Genomic DNA, 24,023 nt, shown 5'->3' on the forward strand with positions numbered 1-24,023 from the left:
CAGTTCACTATTCAAATCACAGCTATCCTTAAAATAATTATTTTAAACAAGTTCTTACGTATTTAATGATTTGCGGAAAAAAATACTTTTGGCTGAGATTATGCATGCCAAGATAAAACTTCTGATATTTTTTAAAAACAGTTAATTCCTCATTCACGAAAGGTCTCCAATGGAACTATTACAACACATTAGTTTGACGGCCTAACAGTTTCATTCTGTCACTCTGGAGAGACAAGTTCAGTTACTTTTACCAGTGTCTCAGTATTAGCGTCTGGGAATGCTAGAGAGGTATAATGTGAATCCTTTGGGGATCAGAGAATTTAACAGCCCACAAGCTCAAGTCTTCTGGTTCATTAAAGTGTAAGAATTGAAAGAATTCCTTTTCTAAGAATATGTTGTCGTAGGAATTCTCAGCACTGTCCTTAGAAAAGAAGGGACACTATTCTCAGGGATTCATGGACATCAAGAAAACATCATAAGCTATATTTTTAAGCAGGAGTTAGTACTGACCATATTCCACAGCAGCTTTTAGGAGAGCCTCAGAATGAGTAGACCCAAAAGCATTGCGAACAAATCGTCTCCGCCGGCGCAAATCGTCTTCCCAGTAATCCAAGCGCCAGAAGTCATGCAGTTGGCTATGAAATAAAGAACACACACATCAGCACCTACCACAGCTTGAACTGTATTTACATACATTACAGTATAATTTCACTGCTGCTTTTCTATTTCAGGAATACAATCTTGTAAAAACATATATTACTAAAACTTATAATATTCTAGTGTTTCTTTACATGCATTTATATATTATAAACCTCAGCACTGCCTTTCTCAAAATGTTCTGCCTGCTGCTAAAAACATTAATCACACTGAGCCCATTAACAAATGCAGCATCAAATTACAAGTATTAATGGCACAGCTTGCTTTCTTTTACAGTGTTTTTAACAAGGCTTGTAAATCATAGAATGGACCTCAGTGCAAATAGTTTGCAATTTAATGACTATGGTCCCTTAGCAGACTGAACTTAGAAGTATAAAATATTGCCCACTTGAATTTTGTGGAACTATGATTAAACTAATGTGCTGAAATATTCATTGAAATAATTCCCCACTGCCCCTAGCAACCTGAGAAAATTGCAATTTTATTCATTATTAATAACACTGAATTAGAGCAGCAAAAAAATTCCACCATGTGGTAATTGTCTTGGTAAATTATTATTCCAGCACTAACAGAGTACTAGGATGATTTTATAGCTTCCAGCTAATACAAGCCATTAACAACCATGGCCATCTTTGAGTTACATTGCCTTTTTACATTCAAAAGCAATATTGAAGTTCTGTAGAATGATATAAGCCATTGTTAATCTATATTCAAGTCAAAACATACACATATATAATCATCTGGTATTCAACTTCAGTTCTAAAGAAATGACCAGCTCCACTTTCAGACAACTTGACCTTACCAACACAAACATCTCTCACATCAATTTTATAAGCATGCTGTGGGATATTCAAGCAAAGCTGTATTTTAAGCCAACATTTTAAAAACTTTCTGGATCACTATCAAATGCCCAAACTGTTTGTGGATGCATCCTTATTATCAAACTCGCATTTGAACACACTATACACTTAAAATGATTCTGCAGATCATGACCTTGCAGACTATAATTAGGGAACCACTGCTTTAAACCAGTCATTTTCAATCTATCTGCAGAATGCTGGAGGTGCGTGGACAAAAGGCAGATAAAAAAGAAAAAAAGTTGTTGTTTTTGACTCACGAGTATGGACTACATCTCCGCTGGATTTTTCTAGGTGTTAGTTTAGCCACTGTTTTCTATATTGCTTTCACTTTGAGAAGCTATGCACTGGTAGCCATTTCCAGAGGAAATGTAGAAATATGCTAATGTAGAACAGACCTTTTCATTTTTTACAGTCCACAACTACTTTTTTCATGCTTGCATGAGTTCTTGTCCAACTTTACGAACTGCTGTCGTGAGATCTGGATCAGGTCTGGAGGGCAGAGCACCAAGGCGAGTGGATGTAGCAGCATACCTTCTAGCCACTTACAAATTTTCAGAATCAGCACACCATCATTTTTAGTCAATGTATTTTTTTTGCATTCTGAATGAAATTTTCACTATGGGCTTGAGTCTGCATGAAGGTCCTCATTGCTGCCTTGCAGAACAGGCATTTTACTTATCTACAAGGTAAGAGTTCAGTGGGAGCTGCTTCCTCACCTAGAGCATCTTGCGTAAAGGTGAGGCAGTGACTCTGAGCTCCCACGGTGGGAAGATGCAGCATTAATGGCCTGGACTGCATCCTATGAGACAGAAATATCTTGCTATCCTGAGTGTCAATTACCTTTTGCAAAGTAAAATAGCCTACTTTGGTTTTGTACTATGATACAGTTTTTGCTCACAGATGTCGTCTTAGCTTGAAGTATCAGTCCATCATTTCTCCTCCTACACTGAGCACTGAATAATTTTATTGCCACTGCTAAATCCCCTTGACCCTTACGTAATATGAATGCAAAAATGGGAAGACAACTGCCCCATGGTTTAAAAGGCAAAGCTTAAAGACTCCTTGCACACTCCTAGTCTATGTTTTAAACTGATTATATACAAGATAATCCTAAAGGCTTTTTATCACAGTGATTATTTTGAAGGGAAAGAAACTTTCCCTTTTTACTTCCATCTAAGAGTAAGTCATGATGAAACAGGAGTAAAGATATTAATGAAAACTCTTTTAAACACACAAGTTCTCTGAAATGGCATTTGTCTCCACGATAATAATAAAAAAGACTGTTAGGTTGGTAAGAATGATACAACTATGTAAGAATTAAAAACTTTTAATGAAATTAAGAAATATTCAAAGACTAAAAAAATTACATTTTTAATTTGTTCTGTGTTTAATCTGGTAATCCATTAATTTCATTAATTAGTCTGAAGAATACTGTATATTCTCAGCAGAAAGTAAAATAGATTTTAAAGTCACTATTTTAATGAAGTGCTAAGTAAAGAAGTGATGAAATTGTAAGAGCATAAAGCCTATTTTGGGGACCCAAAAGGGGGTTAACAAGTTCACCAGGGATCGAAGTCTGAAATACATAATAATGGTGCAAAATAAAAATTTTGAAATAATAGAACACAAACCTTACTCCTAATCACAGATTATATGGCTTTTTAAAACTCAACTGAAGTTTCTTTCCAGAGTTTTCTACAGGAATCTATCCTACACCATTATTATACACTTCCAGATACTGGAAGATGGTATCTGAACCCTAAAGAAAAGGTTTCAGAATCTTAACCAGTTACTTTCAGATTTAGCCTTGACTCTTTGACCAACATCTTCAATAAAAAGACAAGACATTTTCTCCTACCCTATTGTTAGCAAGAAAGCAGACGCCTGAAAAGCTGATGGCTATACTTACAGAAAGTTTTGAATGGTTGAGTATCATCACTTGCATTATAGACAGATAAATTGGTGGGATTTTCCTAAAAAGTTATATTATTACATCTTTGGATTAGATTAAAAATACTAGTAAGTAGAAGACTGTGCCACAAGCTCCAGCCTAAAACTAAGAATTTAACCTGCTTTAAAAGTCCAGAGCTATAGGCTGAATCAGTATTAAGTTGTCTAGCCCCTAGATTACAGTACTTTAGAAATACTTATATTCTAATCCTGTGGATATTATGCAGGCTTTAAGATTTTTTCAGGAATTTAGGTAGCTGTTAGGTAGCTCTAAATGATGGCTGTAAATCAAGCAGAACTACACTTTCTAACTCTGTACGGGGCACAAGTCAGTCCTAGAAGAGAGCGTGTCTGCAAATTGTCCACATCTCTTTCTGCAACAACCCATTTTTCCTGGAAGTGACTTGACTAAATCAAGTCATTTTAGTAATTTATTTCTGCAACAAGTACAATATTTCAATAAGCTTTACTTTTCTTAATAATGTATATTATTAATAATCCTTATTTCCACAGCCAACTAGATTACATGTAATTTCTCATTTCCCCATATCTTATACCAGTTAAGTGACATTTTGAATCAGGCTTGTTTGAATGAAAAAGTGTATATTAAGCATACTGTAATGAATTTATTTTTTAAGAACTGAAAGTTCATAGCATAATTCATGAGCTACTCCTACATACTTCAAAAAAGAAATATCTGTATCATTTTACCTGAATAGTTATTGAAAATGCAGCCTAAAACACATGACCCAAAGAAGTCCGCACCATGAGTTTAACTGTCAAGATAATTTCCTTACAAATGGTAATATAATCCAACATAAACCTTTATCATCCTTATCATAATGAGGGCTGGTATGAAACTAGTGATATTACAAGGTTACTAACAATAAAAAAAATTATTTGGAGTGGTGTGCATATTGCAAACTTAATCCCAAATTTCAGATGTGCAGTATTTCATACAGTTAACACAGACACAGAATGTACATGTTCTAATGGAATAAGCCCTATTTTACTACAGTTACTGAAGGATTACAAATTCTACTTCACTTTCATCACTGGTGCCCGCTTAGCAGCTCGCTGTGTACATTCTCCTACTTTAAACAGTATTTTATCTTGTTAAAGGCCAACATGGGATGGAAAGGCAAAGTGGTTTTATGCTACCCCAGATAGCCAATGTGGACTTTGATAAGATAGAGCAAAGAGCTTTGAAGTCTCCCAAGGGCAGGTTGCTCTAAAACTCAGAACTGCCCAGAATTCTATATAATACTCTTTGCTACCATACCACACACACCTTCCATGTATTTGGGGACAAAGATTATCAAGATGGACTAAAGTATTTCAGGTAGCCAAATCTATTACCTTCTTGGAGGAGAAATTGCGTAGCGCTCTGCCTCCAAAACAATTTAGAGGAATATCAAGCCAGCTTGAACAGCAAAGTCCTCCCTGCCTTTTCACAACATCTCTATAGCTCCGACTTTTTAAAGACAACTTTTGAAAAGATTTCTATTAACTCCTTCAGCCACAGCTCTGAAGAAGAGTATGGGAAGGGTTTGTTCTTTTACTTATGAATATTAGCTGTCCTAAACAGCAAGCCTTTGTCCACCCTGTGGGCAGTTAGCATCCATGACAGCAGCTCCATGGCTGTGAAATCCAGTCCCTGTTCACGTACAAACACAGTTTGCTGTATGTCACCTACAGCTACAACAACTAGAGGCAAATACAAACAGTGGAGAGTGGCAGTGCACATGTCCATAAAAGATCCTCAGACTGCAGCCCAAAGGATGGGCTGCCCAAAGAACGGGCTGCCAGATGGAAAAGATTAAGTTCGAATATGTTAATGAAGAGGAACAAGCCTGCAGGCATGGGGGAAGGGGAAAACGTTGTTTGTAAAAAGAGGTGGGTCACAGAACTGGAAGGATGTCAGAGAATCCATAGTCTTTGCAATACTGGGAAACTGCCTAGAAAAGGCAAGGAACCGATGATTTATAATTTCAAGAATTAGTCCTGGCTGTTTTTCTGTAACATATTTTAAAAAGGAAAAACAATTCTTTTCACAGTGTGGAATTACGACTGTTTGGAGAAATTAGAAAAAATGTTTATTGGAAAACTATAAAGCATTGTCCTAAGGTAAAATGAAGAACAGAAAATTTGTAACATTAAAAGAAAAAAAGTAAGTAAAAGAAAACTTGAAATACAAAACATACAAATCATTCCTTATGCAATATTTATTGCAATTAAAAAGTACAAGCCAAAATATAAACCTATTTGCCAGAAGATCTAAGTAGTAAAAGTCTGTAACAATGAAAGAGCAAATACTGTTCAGAAGTGGTATAGCACCAGATACAATAATTGTATCAGAGTGAAGGTTTTTCTGACTGTGCTTGAAACAGAAACAGTGACTGCTGGTTTTATCGAGATGGTGAGACAGGTATTCAAAAATCACATCCCACGTTACAATGGCTAAAAGAAAACAAAACCTTTTTGTACATGAACAGAAACAAGAATCATAAGCCTTAATTAACATAACTATTACAGTTACCCTACACAAAAAAGATTTTTTTAGTTACAAAAATCACAAAGCTCCATTATGTTTTTCCAAAGAGCATGGTACAGAATCCCAGAAATAAAATTAGAAACACTGAAAACTAAGAATAATGCTAAACAAATAATACCAATAATACTAAAAACTGGAAATACCAACACAGGGAATAAAGATGTCAGTGAACCTGAGAAACATCTAATGCCACGAAAATTGAAAAAGATGGTAAAAAGATTATAAACAGGAGTTTAAAAAAATCTCTAGGCATTCTTATAAACAGCAACATATTTATTTTCTCTTAAGTACACATGCACAAGAATTATTATTGTTAAACATCAGGAGTATATTTGGCAGAATTTCAGGGTAGAAGGGAAAAAGTCTCAGAAAAAGAGCTTACCATTTAAATAGAAGGATGCTAAATACTCAGGAAAATTTAGGTAATATTTAATCTTTTAACAGTTTTTTATGAATATGAAGTTGAGTGACTCAATTCTTGAGTGAGAAGTTTCACACTGTAATTTTTGAAAGAAGCTGGGCAGATGCGTCCTAGGGAAGTCATGTGGATGATACATGGATTGCTGGAAGCAGGGCTACAAGGCTTAAGATATCAGTACAATACGATGAAGTTATGTTCACAAACTGGTGAGGTGACATAACAGCAGGAAGACAGGCCATGAAGAAGAACATAAGAACCTGGTGGAGAGGGCACTGGCAATACATATTGGGGGATGGTGATGAAGGCAAGGTTGTGGCAGTGGGCCGACAAGGGATGCCTAGGCTGTTGGTTAGGGATAGCGTTCCCTGGGGGATGGCTGGATGGTCAGTGACTGCTAGCTTTTTCTCCAGTTTATCTTGTATTTGTATTCAGTGCAGCAAACGAGCATGGGTAGAAATGAGAGAGAAAGCAAAGGAGCTCCCTGCGAATTTGGTTAAGCAGTTAGTGTCCTGGTCACCGACAGCTGGAGGAGGCGGTGGGGAGAGCACAGCAGTCCAGCTAGATGACTTACATCCCAGCAGCATGGCTAGAAGGCATGCCAGCACTGCCATATTCAGAAGTGTCATGAGAGGCGAGAGGTATTTTTGTACCTCCTGTGTAGGGCCGCCAAAATGTGAAAAATTAAAATGAGAAGAGACATGAGACAGGAATGACTGGTGAAATTTGAGGAGAAATGTAGACAAAGTCAGAGCCCTAAAAAGGAAAAAGGACTCGATAGAAAGTCTAGAGTTAGTTAGTGAGGAATTAAAAAAGAAAAGTAATAGGGCCTACCAAATAGATAATATTCATTGGAATAATTTTACTGGTGCAGGAGTGAAACAGAAGGACAGATTAAGAGGTTTCTTCTGGCAATATTTTCCATGATACTGGGAAATGGGAAACCATAAAGACAACAGATTGGGAGGCAAAGAAATTGAAAAGCATAGATGAAAAGTTTGAAATGTAATTACTGATTGGTGAAGAAAAAGCAACATGGAGATGGAAAGAATGGAGAAGCAGTAAGTATGTAAGGAACAGATATGTGAGAAGAAAATCGATTACCATGGAAACTAGTGGCAGAGAAATAACTGTGAAAGTGGATGAGAAGAGAAAGAAATCCATGTGACTAATTATGGATAGATAAATGGATAAATACTGGGTTATCAAGAATATGTTAGATAATCTATAATATTTTGAGACTTGTGAATTTGAGCTACTTTTGTTTAAGGCAGTGATCTCCAGAAACCTGTGGTTTAGGGCTGATCTGTGGGGTTCTATGATTACTTTATGAATAGAAAAAGGGAAAAAATGCTTCATTTTAACACAATTGATAATATACGCAGCACAAATTAGCAGCAGATTACATACTAGTTGACCCACAGGTTTCCCTGTGAAGACTGGAGAATGGTAAAAGTTTTTAAAATAGGGAAGAAAAAGTTTTGAAGTTGTTTACACTTGCAAAGGATGAGTGCAATTGATAAACCTGCAAACTTTTAGAGAGATTGGCATCTGTGTGTTGTAGCTTTGCAAGGTTTGGGTGGAGGGGAAGGGTTTGCACGTGGACTTTGAAATAAGGGTGAAATAGAGAATGGAGGAACTCAAAGTAACAGAAAATACTACCACTGATCATCAGAACAGGAGCGGAGGAGTCACCTTTGAAAAGCAAAAAGAAAACTGCCAACACAGTTTCTCTCCTATTATCATGTTACTAATGGTCTTGCATTAATAATGAAGGACAAAGCTGAGAGGAACAGAGAATTGGCTACAAATGAAAAGAGAGCAAAAACTATCAGAAGACGACTAATGATTAAAGATCCACCAAATTCCTGGAGAAGAATTTTCTAAGAGTTATTTTAGAGTGTAGCATCTTTGTCAGAAAAGAGGGGGGTGATTTATGTGGCTTTTAGTCTCTTCTTAAGGCATTGGAAAAAGGTATATTTAATACACACTCTTAAGGAAACCCTGCAACTCCTGAAACTTTTATGACTTAATTTCGGTGAAAAAATTGAGGACACTGAAGTTCAAAAGATGAAAAATAGAAAGGGGAAGCTGAAAACAGAAATCTCTCCAGATGTATTAATCTTCAGTTAGATGAGACATCAGAATGGAGAGTAATGCCAGTAGATGTGAAAAGGAGGCTGTGGCCATAGAGATGTTCCTTTTAGCTGTGGTAGTACCTGAAACACAAAGTTCTAAGGCAGTTAATTCCCAGATTATACTGTATGGTCTGATAACTTGCTTCTGAACATGAGGAAAATTTATATAAAATGCAGGCAATTTGTAAAGGGATTGGGGATTTTAGTATATTACATAGAGTCTGAAGGAACAAACCGAACACACACACTCACAAAGAAGGATTAACAATTATCCTGACTGTCTAGATTTTTTATAAAGCTTAGATCCCAGAATGAGATGTCATTCTGGAATGCCTGCTGTATTATTGAACAGTACTAAACTTATACCAAGAAGCAGTAGTTTTAGGGAAATAAGACTAACCATGCATAATGCTATATGGGAAAAAAACATAAGAAAAAAGTCACGAACCTCTTAAAAAAATTAGCAATGGAATGACAATAACTCAAATGTCTACAAACTAAAACTAAAGGTAAGTAGAATTTTTAAAATTATCAAATTGCTTTAATATAAAACATAAATTTATAAGTGATGCGAGATAACTTTGGCAAATCTATCCAAATACTAATGTGCAATAGAAAGACACTACATGTAGCGCAGCTAAATGAAGCAATACAATTTCCTGAAGTTTTATACTCAGTTTGTTTTAGTTAATCCTATGACACTGAATGAACAACTGAGGCAACATAAAAAGCGGATGCATAAATTATCAGTGTTTGACTCACCAGAATCACAATGGGTGTCTTTAGTAACAAAATTTCAATAACAACAGAATGCAAGTGCACCAAATTCTAGGAATAATAAGTCATATCCCTAGAAACACTAAAATGCAATAAATTTTAAGGTTGCTAAAATTATGACATACAATAATACTATCTCTGAAAAAAAGGAAAAGAAAGTGTTTGGAAGAATACTCTATGGTTTAACTCATATTTCTAGTTTGGAACCTTTATTCTATTTCAGAATGTGTTGTCATCACGCCAAACAAAGAAGCAGCAAAACGCCCAAAACCCAAAAAGCCTTTTCAAAGTTTCAAACAAATGAAAATTTGGGTAAAATTAATTTTTGGAAAATGTCTTGGAAGAATATACAGTATTTTAGGACATTTTTATTTTTAATGCATTTTTGTTACATCATGCCATCTCAGCACAGTGGCGTACTTGGTAAGATTTCATAAGTACTACCATGATGCCACAGTATAACCAACTCCAAGATGGAATGAATGGTATATTGAGGTTGCCTCTCTCTTTCTTAACTGACTGCAAAAAGAGACAGACAGAATGGCTTAGACTAGCAGCATAATTGTAGATGGCTAAAATTAAGTAAAATGTATTCTATGCTAAATGTGCAGCTTTTCTTATTCAAAATGTAGAAATATCTCAAAGTTTCACTGACACAAAAATTGAACTATCTAGCAAGCCATCTTCTGATTTCAAGAATAAAATATCTATTTATTATGCATTTGGACTACTATGTTTGTTATAACATCACATCAGAAATAAGTACCATGACATCAGCTTACACACTCCTGCTGTGAAGAAATACATGAAAATAAAATAAATTTTCAAAATGAAAAATTTTGAAGGCTTTTATTAATTTAAAAAAATGAAAGGGAAAATATCAGGAATTTTCATAGCAACTTATACCATCATAATTTTTTCACCAAAAGATTTAACCAAAATACTGTTTTCTGATTAAAAAAAGTTTTAAATCAAAATTTCCATTCAACTCTTCTTCTGTTTGTACAAGTATACCACCTGCTGGTAGCAATATTATTTTGCTTCTTAAGCACCTTGTGTGTCAAATTAAAAGAAGAATAAAAGTGGGTGCCCTCTGAACACAACAAACAGGAGTCCTCATGAAATAGTACAACTTTTTGGCAAAATCGTCTGGAAAGTATTTTGCCATTTTACAGCTACAATCCATAAGTAATCAGATAAACATCTCAGAAAATAACTTGTTTATCTTAATTTTAACAAAGTAAAATGCTCATTTAATAAACTAAATGGAAAATGTTTTAGGACAATTATTAATTTTGCCATAAAGATGCTGGTTTTTGAACGAGGTTAACTTTAATAGATAAAGTTCTTACAATACTAAGGTATTTACAGAATTGAAGTTCTTTTTTTTTTAAATCAAGTATTTGATGTAGTTTAACTCTTGGAACTTCAAACATTAAATATTTTTCCAGCAACAACTCTGTAGACAGCATTTGTCTGATAATACAGCTTGCTACTTCAGTTTTTCAGCCAAGAATATCAAAGTGCGTTTGAGTCAGAAGCATGGTGACTCAGTTCTGCCTTGGGAAGGTGAACAATTGGTTGCAGAAAAAACACATAAACTGCTGTTATGACCAATGGAAAGTAAGAGAACTCTCTCTTGTAGTTATGCTTTGCCTCTGGTATAGCATCGTATTGTCTGAATCCCTTCTTGCACAGAAATTCATTAAAAAAAACCCAAAACCCAACTTCCCAGAAAACAACCCTTGCCCATTTTTTAGTGTAATTTGCTTGGTTCAGGTGTAGTACTGAAAAGGGAAGACAGAGAGAATGATTTATTCATATCTCACAGCGACACCATTCTCCTTTGCCTTCTGCACGAGTGCCATCTTCTCCACTTATGTAAATGATAGGCAATTTTGCTCCTGAGTGAAATGAACACCACTAGGTTCCTTAGGTAGCTTTTTCTACTTTTTCTGAAAAGAAAAAAAAAGTCCATTTTCCCTTTGAATTCTGAATGGCAATAATACCACTGCATTAAGAAACTCAGATAAGCAAAGCTGGATGTTGGGGTCCCTCCTCAGCTTGTTGTAAATAACACCCCCATACTGTCCACATCAGTACATCACAGAAGTTCTGAGATTTTGTAGATGTTACGATGAAGCAGGCACCATTTACAAGAAAAACAATTTACTCTGTATTTCAAGATTGTTATTTATCATATTAAATATATTACTAGGGACAACAGGGTCCTAGCTTCTCAAAAAAATCTAGGCTCTTGTGACTTATCTGCAATTCCAGAAGAGTTAAACACTAGGTCAACGTTGCTTCAGTTAGGGTTTCTGTGCTTGAACTACTGAAAAAACAGTCCCAAGTTTTCAAAGTGGGAATCCAAAGTAAGAGAGTTTGTGGAAGCTCTTGAAAACTTTGGTGCCTCATTGGCTTACTTAAAGGTCAAACACTAAAGGCTCAGACTTGTAAGCAGGGATAACATATGTGACTGCTGATGAGGATGCTGCCCCAACTGTCTGCTCCATTCCAGATGCACAGATTAAGGTGTCTGAATTTGTGAAAGAACTACTGAAGAAGCTACTGAGCATTCAAACTACAGTCCAGTTTCAAGGCAAACCAGCAATGACTTGCCAAAAAAATCTAGAGCTGTACTTTTAATGTAAACAGCAGGGTTGAGGTAGACAGCTAGGACTTGTTATCTCATTAGTTACTCCTGTTTGTAAGTCACGGCTCAAAGGCTATGGTATTCAGGAAAAGAAATTTTGTCTCTCAAAACTTTTAATTAGAAGAAAGAAAAAGTGTTTTATCTAAATATTTTTAAAGTGTTATTCTAAAAGTAAGACACACAGCTTTTTTTTTTTTACTACTATTTCTTAAAAACCCATAATGAATTACTGTTTCAAACCTTTATAAATTATTCAAGCTGCAACTGTTTAAAGACAGCTAACTTATAAACCTGGCATTGGGGTGAAATAATTAGCTTCCTTGAGGCCTATTAATGAACAGCAACAATAATCAAGATCTAATAAATAAATAATAAAGTTTTACCTAGGCAATTATTTTAATTTCCATCATGCAGAGCTGTTTATTAAAATGCAAGTCTAATAATACACTATTCTAACGGAATGATTATTTTTGCAAAATGCTGTTTCAAGCTTGGTAATTGGAAATCTTTGAATTCAAAATTTATAGAAGTCTGAAGTTTTACACTTTCTGCAAGTTTTTTGGGACAGATTTCTTTTTCTCCTAAGTATCATCTGGAAGTACAGCATAAGTTAAGACAAAGCACACATCTAGCTTTAAACCTAATATTGTTCTTAAGAATTGAAACATAGACTTGCTGGCCCAATTAGTCGATACGTCTTGACTGGTGTATAAACAGTTATTCCTGTCCACAAATGCAACTTATATTGACGAAATAAACATTTGCCAAGTGGCATAGCCCTGAGTGCTATCGAATTTTTAATAGAGACCATGTTTACAATACTACCAAATAAATGCTGAAGTAATCTTAACTTTGAATTTTTTTGTTCCTGGGAATTTTTGTAAGAGCTAAGAAACCAGCTTGGCAAGTAAATCAAAACTGTTCTATTTATACTTTCTGACAGTCAAGAGGTTCTTTAGAAGTATAGAAACAGTCTTCTATAAAACGTCCCAAAATATATCAGCATGACCTAATGAGTTATTTTTGGCTCTGCAAAACTCATGGGAGAAGAAGCAGACAAGACATTAAAAAAAAGGACAACACAATTAAAACTTCCTTGTTCTCTGCCTTGAAAAAAAGTCTCTATTTTAGTGAGCTTTGAAAAACAAGCAGCATAGGCTTTAAAGAATTTTTGCATACAGAGTATTTGACAATGCATTATTCTGGATATACTTTTCAATGTTATCCTTCCTTTTAGCTACTTAATCTGTTAAGCAATTCTGTGTGACAGTCATGAGACACAGCTGATTTTTCCCCTGTCTGTAGCACAAATCTGTGACATGACCATATGTATCTTCTGCATTTTCCATGTACTTCCATAGTTGTTGATATTGTATAGTGTGATTTCCTATAGGGATAAGCTTTACAAATATAATATAGAATGTATATTTGGCTATATTTGGCTGTATGTTCTTACTTAAATGAATACTACAGTTAAAGAAAAATCAGTAGTAGCAGTTTAATAAATTTACACAAAACCCCACTGCTTTTCTGTGTAGAATTATCATGAGGAATTCCAATCCTCAACCTTGCTAATTAAGCTGATTTCATCCTTTACATGTTCATTGCAGGGTTTTTCTTTAAGACTTTATTGCCATAGTTTGCATGGAAGATGAGAAATGAGAACAGGAGTTCAAACCCCTCTATTATTACACCAGAAAGGAAAGCTTACTGACTGGATCAGTACTGAGGTAGACAACTGACGGGGGAAGGAACCATACAACTGGGAACAGAAGGATGTACTGGTCTCCCTTCAGAGCATGGGTAGCCAGATTTCCTGATCCAAGAAAGCAAAAATCAAAAACTTCACATGACTGTGAAATACAAGCTATGAATTGAGAAGAGACAACATTCTAGGAGTAGTTTAAAAGTGGGAGAAAGTGAGACAAAATGGAGTTGGACTCAGTCTGTACCTGGGTTTGAATGCAATTTGGTGATGGTATTATTTGGCTTACTTTCTTTGAGCTGTGAATCTGGATCATCCAGAAAATTTTCTGCCAAAGCTGCTTGTGACACAGGCCCTGGGAAAGTGTTGCTCTTGAAGTGCTGAAAAGTCACAACGTGGCTTAAGAGCCATGGAGCAGGTCATTCCAACCTCAGAAGTTCTCCAATTTCTAATGACCAGCTTGGAGGAAAATACGGTCTGCTCCCTCCCTTCTTCACCAACTTCATTCTTTTGGAACTTCTTGCTTCATTTAGCTGCTCCAATCTCCTCCATGTAGCTCAGTAGAAATTATGTTTGAAGATGCTGTGAGGTTGATTATCACCTTATTTTTGGAAGCTGCTTTTTCTACAGGGACCAAATTGCCTATGACCTGGTAGAATTTGTTTTCCTTTCTTGCAATCTGGGAGGCACAGTTCAATTACTGGGAAGTTAATACTAGCAACTGACAGTTGTAATTTACTGGAAGATTAAGGTTGTCAAATTATGCCAAATGATAGCTGAGTTGAGTTCCTTTTATCTAACTTAAGATGTCAACATTATTGCCATTTAACTAATCAACCCAGGCCCATTTCATAGGCGATGGAGAGAACTAGTTGCACCTTGGGAAAAGTTAGGTGATGGGAATCCTACTGCTCTTGTCTCAAGTAACAAAGGTCTCAACAGCAGAGAAAGTAAAAAGCTGGGGTTCTCACAAAAGAATCTGGCATCTAAGACTTGCGTTGAATTGTCAAGGGAAGGATCAGGTCAGAGAATTCACATGACTGAGTGAAATCCAAGAGGCAGGATAGAGAAAATGAGAATTATAGGCTATATGGATCCCATTAAATGAGAGAATTGGAGAAAGTGGTCGATTGACTTGTCCTAGTCTTATATTACTACAAGTAAAAGTTACATAGAGGTGTCTTTTCATCACCTGATTGACCTGCTAAAGGGAATCCTGAAGTATAAAATAGACAAAAATCACAGGAATCATCTCCTCTGTGTAAATTTAAAAAAATAAAAGTTCCTCTTTTAAAGAATGGCCTTATGATTTTATTGCTATAGAACAGCAATGGAGAATCAGAGAGCCAGCATTCAAAATCCCCAGATTCAGACTGTAAATGCCTTACGGGAAACAAAATTCTTTTGAACTGATACAAAATAATGAACATAAAATTATAGACATTCAGGAAACAAAAACTATATAACTTCAAGCAATGGAAAAAAAAAGCTGACACTCTCAAAAATCAGACTATGTTATTAAAGCAATTGAGAAAGCCTAATATTTAAATACTTAAAAACAGAATACTCTTTATTTTATGCATAATACAATGTTAAAAAATCAACATTATTTTTGAGAGTCTGAATCTATGGTGTAGTATATAAATATTTTTAAAGAAAAAATATAGTTTAGGCCCAGTTCTAAAAAGAAGTATGAGCTTGTTTAAGTATAAGCCTATGAGAAATCCCATTAAAGTCAAGAACATATTTAAAATGAGACATGTTTCAGGACATATGTTAGGGTCTTAATTACACCAAAATTTGAGAAAATGCTTTAAGCTACTGATAGAATATCAATGTATTTTTTTATACTACAGATTGAACACTGGTAGGCAAAGTTATATAGAAATTGCTATTTATTACATATAAATAAGACTTTAGTTGAAATTATTTTGTTAACTTTTTTCTGTTTTCTAAAACAGCTCTTTTTTCTTTAAGAAGCAAACAACCAAACCAAAAAGCCAAACTGGTGAAAAGCTTCCAACATGCCTAGTAAGCAATGGATTGAATTGACACCAGAGCGAAAAGCTGCTTAATCACTCTGAAAGATTATTAATCTTTTATACAGAAAATGAATGCAGATTCTATTTTCATCTCATGCTTTATAGGACTTTAAATTAAATAAATAACTCTAATACAGTTCTAGAATAGCTTTTGTCTAATATCTCACGCTTTATTTAAGCAACCAAAGCTACATGGGACTAGGTGAGTGAATATACACGTCAGACCTGTACTCTGTATTGCTCAACAGCTGTGCTATTTTTTTCCTCATGTTTAACTAAACTAGCATAAGGCTCCTTGTCCTATCAGCAGACGACCAAATAGTTCAGTTCGTTCCTCTATATTGTTTTGCTGATGGATATTTATAGATTAAGACCTTCCATGAGTCTTTCTTTTTCCAAACGATCTAAATTAAGTTTCTTTAGTCATACTCATATTATCATTGACCTGAAGCATCCTTGTCTTTCTGTAGATGTTCTGTAATCTCTGCAGTTAGTGATGGAGTTCCAAACTGCACATACAAACCAAGGAACAATATATAACAGATCTACTATTGTTTTAATAGCAATATCCTCCCATGGAGTAGAAAAGTTGAATTATGAACCAAGAAGCCAGCTGCTCTTTCTAGTTTAACACTGAATCTGCCAAAAGTTTCTTGTGTGGTTTTGGGAAAAAAAAAAACCAACAAAGACAAAAATGTGTTCTGGTTCACAGCAAAAAAGCATTCTGCTTCAATTTATCTTATCCCTTGAAAAAAATATGTAATACTTCCATTATTTAGCTTCAGGGAGAGGTTAGGAAAATGACACTGTACCATAATATCTACATACAGTGCTATGAAAATACTCTTGCTTTATCCTCCACCACACTTACAACATTATGTTAAGAATTAATTCCCAATACCAGCAATATTATCTTCCAAACAGGCAGTATAACTCAACAGATAATGAAAAAACCACTGTTAACAGACAACTGGAGTGTGTCTATGACTGTAGTGATTTGGTGACCAGTGAGAAGGCAGTATGATTCAGAACTTATTCCCTATCAGTAATTGGATCACTTGCCAAAATTTCTTTACCTGATAGAGAGTCTTGATGCTGTCTGACCAGCCTTTGGTCAGCAGCAGGACCGTCAGTCCTTGCACAATGAAGACCTCTTTGCTGATAACTCATAAATATCTGCGCAGCCTTCAGCATGGTTAACGTGGTAGAAAAGAAACACATTAAAAATCTTACACTCGAGGAAGCACAAAGTTCAGAACTAACTCTCAGTAATACACACTTCTCAGACACTAATTTGCTAGAGTTTTATCAGTCACCAGTTAATAGTCACAAATGCATAGGCTCAGTCATTTCTTCCCTTAGGGCCTATTCTGCCATCATGAAAATGGCTGATGGCATGGAACCGTTCAGAGTCTCCCTTTAGAGCAGATAGGTTCACAAGAAAGACTGAAAACTCAAACAGAGTAGATGGAAAATACAGGAAACATTATGGAGGATTGTTGGATGAGCTGGTAATAGATCATTTATTCATGCTTTGTGTTTTCACTACAAATGTTCATAAAAACTGTTTAGTGAACATCTCCAAAACCTTCATTTGCCTGCAGCAGGCCTTTGAAATTAAGCAGGAAGAAAGCAATCAGGTTAGAGCATTGCTCTTTCTGATATTAAATGCTTTTCTGGCATAAATGAGATATAAATTCTTGAAAAAAACCTGTGTTCTACTTCTGTTCCGTAGGACAATGTTGGCAGCATCCCAAAATAACAAAATAAAATGAGCATAACACAGTCATAATGCTCCAATGATCCTGGAGCAGCAGTAGACCCAGCACTAGAACCAAATGGAAACTTTTAGAAAGATGAAGAGAAATCTCTCCCTACTTTGGGAGGCCTCTACTCCCCAGATTAGAGTTAATTTTTTGCCCAAGAGTCACTATATGTCATTCAGCGATCAAGGTGTATGCACTAGGGGAAGAATCGTGGTCGGCCTCCCTAATTTTCAAGTTAAATTTGCAAGCAAAGTATTTTTAATTTACACACTGCATATCAAAAAATAAAGAAACCACTATTTAGCATTGTGCTCATACACATATGCTCTAACTTCACCAACATCCAAAGGCACGAGAATGCAATTCACTATATAGCATTATGCCTCCAGTCTTCTGGAGATACTCTGAAAGCTTGTGAGAGCAAATCAAAATGATTTTTTTCAGTCTTTGTCAATGAAGTGTTTCTCTCTCAAACATACGCATCAATAATAATTTGTGCCTACACTGTTACAGCTGATTCTATCTGAAGGTATATACAATTAGACAAGAAAAGCTATGGCGGACACCACATGCTTCCCCCATGAATCACCAAAGTTTTGCAGAATGGAACACTGTCAGCCTTTTCTGATGATGCTATCTCATTTTACACTAGTAAAAGGTTAATTGGAACGGGGAATGAAAGGACTACAACCATACGGCTCAGGCCCAGGCTCATCTCTTACCACATTGTTCCAATTCAGAATCCAAGTCTTTACCATTTTTCCCCTTTTGAAAATATTGAGTCAGTGTAGATGTGTGGATTTGGTTGAAGAAGCTTTAGTCATTCCTGGTTAGCTTCCTAATGGCAATAAAGCTACAACCTGGCCCATTGCAGATGGGGGAGGGTGGGTGGGGAATGAGAGAGAAGCAAGTACATGTGTATGTCATTCCCTTCTCTCTGGCTGTTACACAAAGTAAAATAGCTCCAGCTGGAAAGATTAACAGAGACCTACTCCAGAATAAGCTACAGTCTGCTAGGGGAGCCTCCGGAGAGGTGGACAAGGCCATTTCAGACCTCCCCAGCTAAAGAACAGAGCTATAACTGAGGGAATATGATAGTGATTTTTAATATTATGAATGGCATCAAGATGGTGAATAGGCAACAAGGACTCACTATTTCTTGTAAGAAAAGACCTAGGGACTACATACAGTTATTAAGCAACAAGTTGAAAACAAATGAAAGTGCACTTTGTGTGAATTTCTCACACAACATACTCAAGGTGTGGAACTCAATGTTACACCATATCATGGACATTAGAAGTTTACAAGAGATCTTAAAGGGATTAGACATTTCCTTTCATAGAAGAAAAAAAACCCACCAAAAGTTATTAAACTCAAGGATATCACCTCTGGCTCAGGAAGTCCCTGAGCAACAATTTGCTGAAAGCTACGAGGATATGCTGGGGAAGTATCATGATAAAGTCACCTAGGGAAATACTACATTCCTCCCTCGGCCTCCTCTGCTGGCAGCCAACAGATATCGGAGTAGCAGACTTGTAATCTGATTCTTGTAGTTTGCTGTTATATCATTTTCCACTGTTATTTTGGAGCTGATTCCCCAGTGCCATCAAAATAGCCCCATGTCAACTAAGTTTCAGCCAATTAACTTCCAGGTTAACAGCAGTACTAGGTAATTCATGCCATGGCTCAGCTAACGAGCATAGGACAGTGTGTTCTCAGGGAGGACTTAGGCTCTGCAATTACTCTTTCGAAGAATGTAGGTTTGGCCCAAACCTTTGAAGGTGTTCATACAAAGGATAAGACACACTTACACGTACTGTGAAATTCATTGGTCTTGAAATATAAACTAATTTCTAGTATAAAACCCCCTAAGTTTATAAGCTTTTAGTTTTTTAAAATGTCATCTAGTACTTACATTCACTGCCAGGTCACAAATAGTATTTTGTAACATCTGAATATGATGATTGATTTATAATCTTAACATTTATTCTTTTGGAGTAAGTGCAGTAAATACAAGTGTAAACTGTTAAGTAGGGGAAATTAATATAAACATGAAAGAAATTCACCAAGCTTCATCAATATTATGGCATTCTGCTAATATAGAAGAGAAATCACCCTAGCTGCACTTCAACTGATGAAATATAGAATTTGCAATTATTTTTATATATTATTTTAAATCAACAATACTTTTTTGTTGCCATTTTTTTAAATGGCGATATTAATAAAATCACAAAGCAGCTGTGTAAGACAATACACATTTTATGATATGTATAGTTTAAGATAATTTATGGAAGGAATGTCTTTAACAACTAAATTGCATAGGGTTAGACTGCAATGAAACTGTTATAATAAAATCTCTTCAAAATTTTAAAAGAGTGAGTGATTTCCTTAGTTTGTAACTGAAAACTGTGAAACTAAAAGAAAAGTAAAGTTAAACAAAAGAAAAAAATCAGTATGCTTAGGGCAGCAGTTGATCCATTTAAAAAACACCACTTTATCTGTTCTCTTTTCCATTGCAAAATCCAATAAACTGCCATTATATTCCTTTTAAATGGTTCCATTACAAGGATTCTATAACAACAGACTAATCTCTTGATAATTATAATAAATGCCTGTAATCAAAGCAGGAACCATTTAAAATAAGGAGAAAGGCTGTTTTCCATCAAACTCATTGTAGTTCCGTGACCTTTGGAGCATTAAGCTACATCATACGCTGCCACCTTTAACTGCAACACAGCTTTCCTACCAATCTTGCTCAAATAAAAATAAAAAGGATGAGAGATCAATGGCAATGTGGATTGACACATGGTAAGAGTTCTTACTTTCCAGCTCTGAACCTTGTAGAACATAAAAACCTCAATTCGCAAGATTCCAAAGGCTCAAAGCCGGCAGGATTCAGCCAGGAGCTCTTTGACGGGCTTCGATACGTAGTGCTTCCCTTCAGGAGGGAACAGGGGAAGGAGCAGACCGGTATTTTAAAAAGTCGTGCTATGGCAATGTGAGCTGTATATCACTACTAACGCTTAAGAAAGTATTACTTTTCAGAAAGACAGGACATTTTATCACAAAATTTGATATTGTATTCACATGAACAAACAATGATTTCCAGAGATCATTTAAGAAACTGAAGGCTGATAAAATTACGGGAAATGACTATATATGATCAGAATGGCTTTCATCTGCATTTTGTTAGACCCAGCATTGATTTCACTTTTCAGCTGTGAACAGCAAGAGGCCAGCTGTGGCCAAGGGAGAGAGCAAGCAATGAACCAGGGTCACAATAGAGGCTGAGTTGTCAGAAAATTTAACACTTTTAATGACTAAATCTCAGCAAAAAATCTTCGAGTTACAACCATTTGAAAATTATATCCAGCGGGTCCCACAAACTGTCAGAGAATAGAAGATTTAATTTATGACAAAGTAAAACCTTTGAACTCTAGTTATGTGAATAAACAGCATTATAAGGGGAAAACAAACAAAGCAAGGAAAATATAAAATACATTGCCTTCAAGGCAGAAACAACTACATTTTACTTCGTATTCCCAGATGTGTTAAAGGGAAATTTATGACAGCATACTGAAAAGCAAAATTCCCATTGTGAAACCCTTCACATTTATTTAACTAAGCACAATCATTGAAAATGACCTTTATCCAAACCCTTCACAGCTGTCTTAAAATGATCTAAAACTATTGCCAGATTTTCTTTAACTAACATTACTTAACAAAAAGTCATTACCCCAGGGCCATATTATACTACTGGCAAGTAAACACAGATCCATTTTCAACAACATGCTACGAAGTTTTAATGAAATATTGATAACAAATTGAAAACTCCCCATTAAAAAGGTGCCAAACAATACAAATCATCATAATTTTCTGTTCTAGCAATAAATACAATTTCCTTATTTCTGATAACGTATTTGTCACCTATTAGACGTACACACAAACAGAAAAATGGCTAATACTTAAAAAAAAAATATTACATTTAAAACTGTTATTAAATGAGGTGTCAAAATTATTATAAATGAAGCTGTTCTAGCAGCATATTGTGAATAGATATCCTCATCTGTTCTCAAAAGACAGCACATCCAGAATGTATATTACTCTATAAAATTAAAGGGCTACTGACAATAAATTCATACGGCAGTTTTCATTGCAGTACACTAATAATTTACCACTGCATTAATAACGTTTGATTCCAAGACTTAAAAAGTAGTGTGTCAAAACAATGAACACCTTAATCTTTCTCCTTTTTCTACACAAACACTAAACATAAAGATTAAAAGATTGTCACAAAAAGCTGGCCTCTTGCAGGTCTAGGTCGACTGACAGGGGTTAGGGAAAAAAAGAAACGTACTTGTGGATTCAGAACAGAGCAGGTCAGTTTTTAAAATAATAGTATAAAGCCACAATTAAAGCGGGTACCTACTGTGGGGAGGGGGAAAGGGACTTTATTAAGGGGCTGGTTAGTTCAGTAAATCATGGCTTTCAGATAAAGATGATTATGGTGGTTCCTTGGTGTGAGAGGGAGAAAGGTACAGGAGGTTCATTTCACCACCAAGTAATTATGCTGACCCAGAGTGTTACCATTTATCATGGCTGAAAGATGACACTCACTGTTAGCCAAGGGAAACTGCTAGTCAAATGCTTCCATCTAGATCAATACACACCACATTTTTCTACAGCCAAAAGTAATTATACAACAGAAAACTTCACAATCAATACCCACTCGAGCTAACTTATATTCTGCTCTACAGACATGAAGGTATGGCAGTGTCAACTGTCACTGAAAACTACTGCAGTTGACCCAGATTAAAGGGTTTACCCCCACCATTATAAGGGATTTTGCTATCTATTTTCTGAGTAAAAGCAAATGTATCCTCTTTTCTCTATTATTAAAAACAATGAGCAACCATGCAGGTTTTCAGGACACATTGCAACCTGCAGCTGAAACTGATGTTCTTGTTATCTTTTCATAAAGTCTCACTTAACACAAAATAAAAAAGAAAATCAGTCAGTTAAAGAAAAATCAATCTTCCTAACCACTGAAAGCTAAAAGAGTTTCTGGAGCATTAGTTTCTAAAAGCTGCAGTTGAAGACGTGACCTTTGTGAACTCCAGAGATCAGAAAAGAGAGAAACATATATACCTGAACTATTAAATCAATGTCATTTTCAGTATTAAACAAATATTCATGTTTGTTTACACAGAGGTGCACCCATACGATTACCAGCAAGCCAGCTAGTAGACAAAATTAGGCTTTAAGAGTTTAGGTTTTGTTTCAAAATATATCTAAATGTCAGTTTTGACAACTGCTTTCAAAAAGGCAGAGCTTAGTCTTATAAACCAATCTAACACATCAGGAAAGGTTAGAGGGCATAAAAAATCACTACTTCAGTAAAAAAAAAAATTTGACATCCAATTTTCAAGCTGATTTATCAGTGGAAAGCTAAAATTGATAGTTTGCCATTACTGGGTAGCAGGCTGTCTAAGAAAGCTGTTACAAAGCCTTTCATTTTGATTTAGCCACATGGATCAATACAAACCTATACTGTTTCAATTTTACAAATATTGATTTTCTGATATAACCTCTGTGGGAGAACATTCATCACCTGCCATACTAAAAAATATTGAAATTTATTTTGTAAACTTTGATTTTCAAGAAAATATAGTGTTCTGCTCCGTGAACTGAAATCTATTTTTCCAGATAACAGCTAATCACTGTTAAAATGATATTTTGAGTAATGTATTTTTGCCTTTTCATTTCAGAGTCTGACTTACACTGTTAATCCTTTAACTGGATTCATACCAAGGAAGATCATAAAACTTCCCTTTGTTTTTTGATCAAGTACCTTGAGATTCTTTTCTCTTTTAATGAATAGGAGCACAAAGTAGAAATTCAAGTGAAAATATTCAGTTACAGTGAATATTAAATTCTTACACTAAGTTGTTCCCCAAACCTAGAACCACTTAATGCTTCAGGGAGGAGGACTTTTTTTCCAGATATCAAAGAAAAAACAAATTCCTAAAGTAGAAACAGCTATTTTGTGAAACAAAAATCTTAATCCTATATTTACAGAACTATACTATTTACACAAGCACACTGGGTTTTATCCACCTTAGGCTTTTCTAATCTGCATTTTATGGTATCTAAGAGCTCTGTTGTTCCTCAGCATTCAAAACATACTATGTTTTTATATGTTACTTTGCTCATATGTAGTTATGGATTTTTAGGACAGCCCATTCAAACTGACTAAAAAATTGTGTGATTTTGTAAGACAATTTTTAATTGAACAGCTTTTCTTGTTCCAAATTATTTCATCAATCCCTAGTATCTTACTCATTAAAAAAAGCTTAAAAATAATTTACAGGTTTGAACCAATGACTTTTTTTACCCCCTTTTTTCCCATTCCCAAAAAGCCCCTTTATGAGCTGCCTAAACGGGACCACAAACATTTCCGAGTGCCACACTGCTGTAGACTATCCAGCCAGGGCATCAAC

The 24,023-nt window shown here is 35.4% G+C and overlaps 1 protein-coding gene across 1 annotated transcript in view; it reads right to left on the reverse strand.

Moving 5' to 3' along the window:
* Positions 1–499: 499 nt before the first annotated feature.
* Positions 500–24,023, reverse strand: part of NBEA (neurobeachin) — a 235,388-nt gene continuing 211,864 nt past the window's right edge. Inside the window, exon 36 of the mRNA XM_075498349.1 lies at positions 500–635. Coding sequence (XP_075354464.1) covers positions 500–635 — 136 coding nt within the window. The remainder of the gene's footprint in view (positions 636–24,023) is intronic.

Source organism: Mycteria americana, chromosome 1 (genome assembly GCF_035582795.1).
Source record: "Mycteria americana isolate JAX WOST 10 ecotype Jacksonville Zoo and Gardens chromosome 1, USCA_MyAme_1.0, whole genome shotgun sequence".
Classification (NCBI taxonomy): domain Eukaryota; kingdom Metazoa; phylum Chordata; class Aves; order Ciconiiformes; family Ciconiidae; genus Mycteria; species Mycteria americana.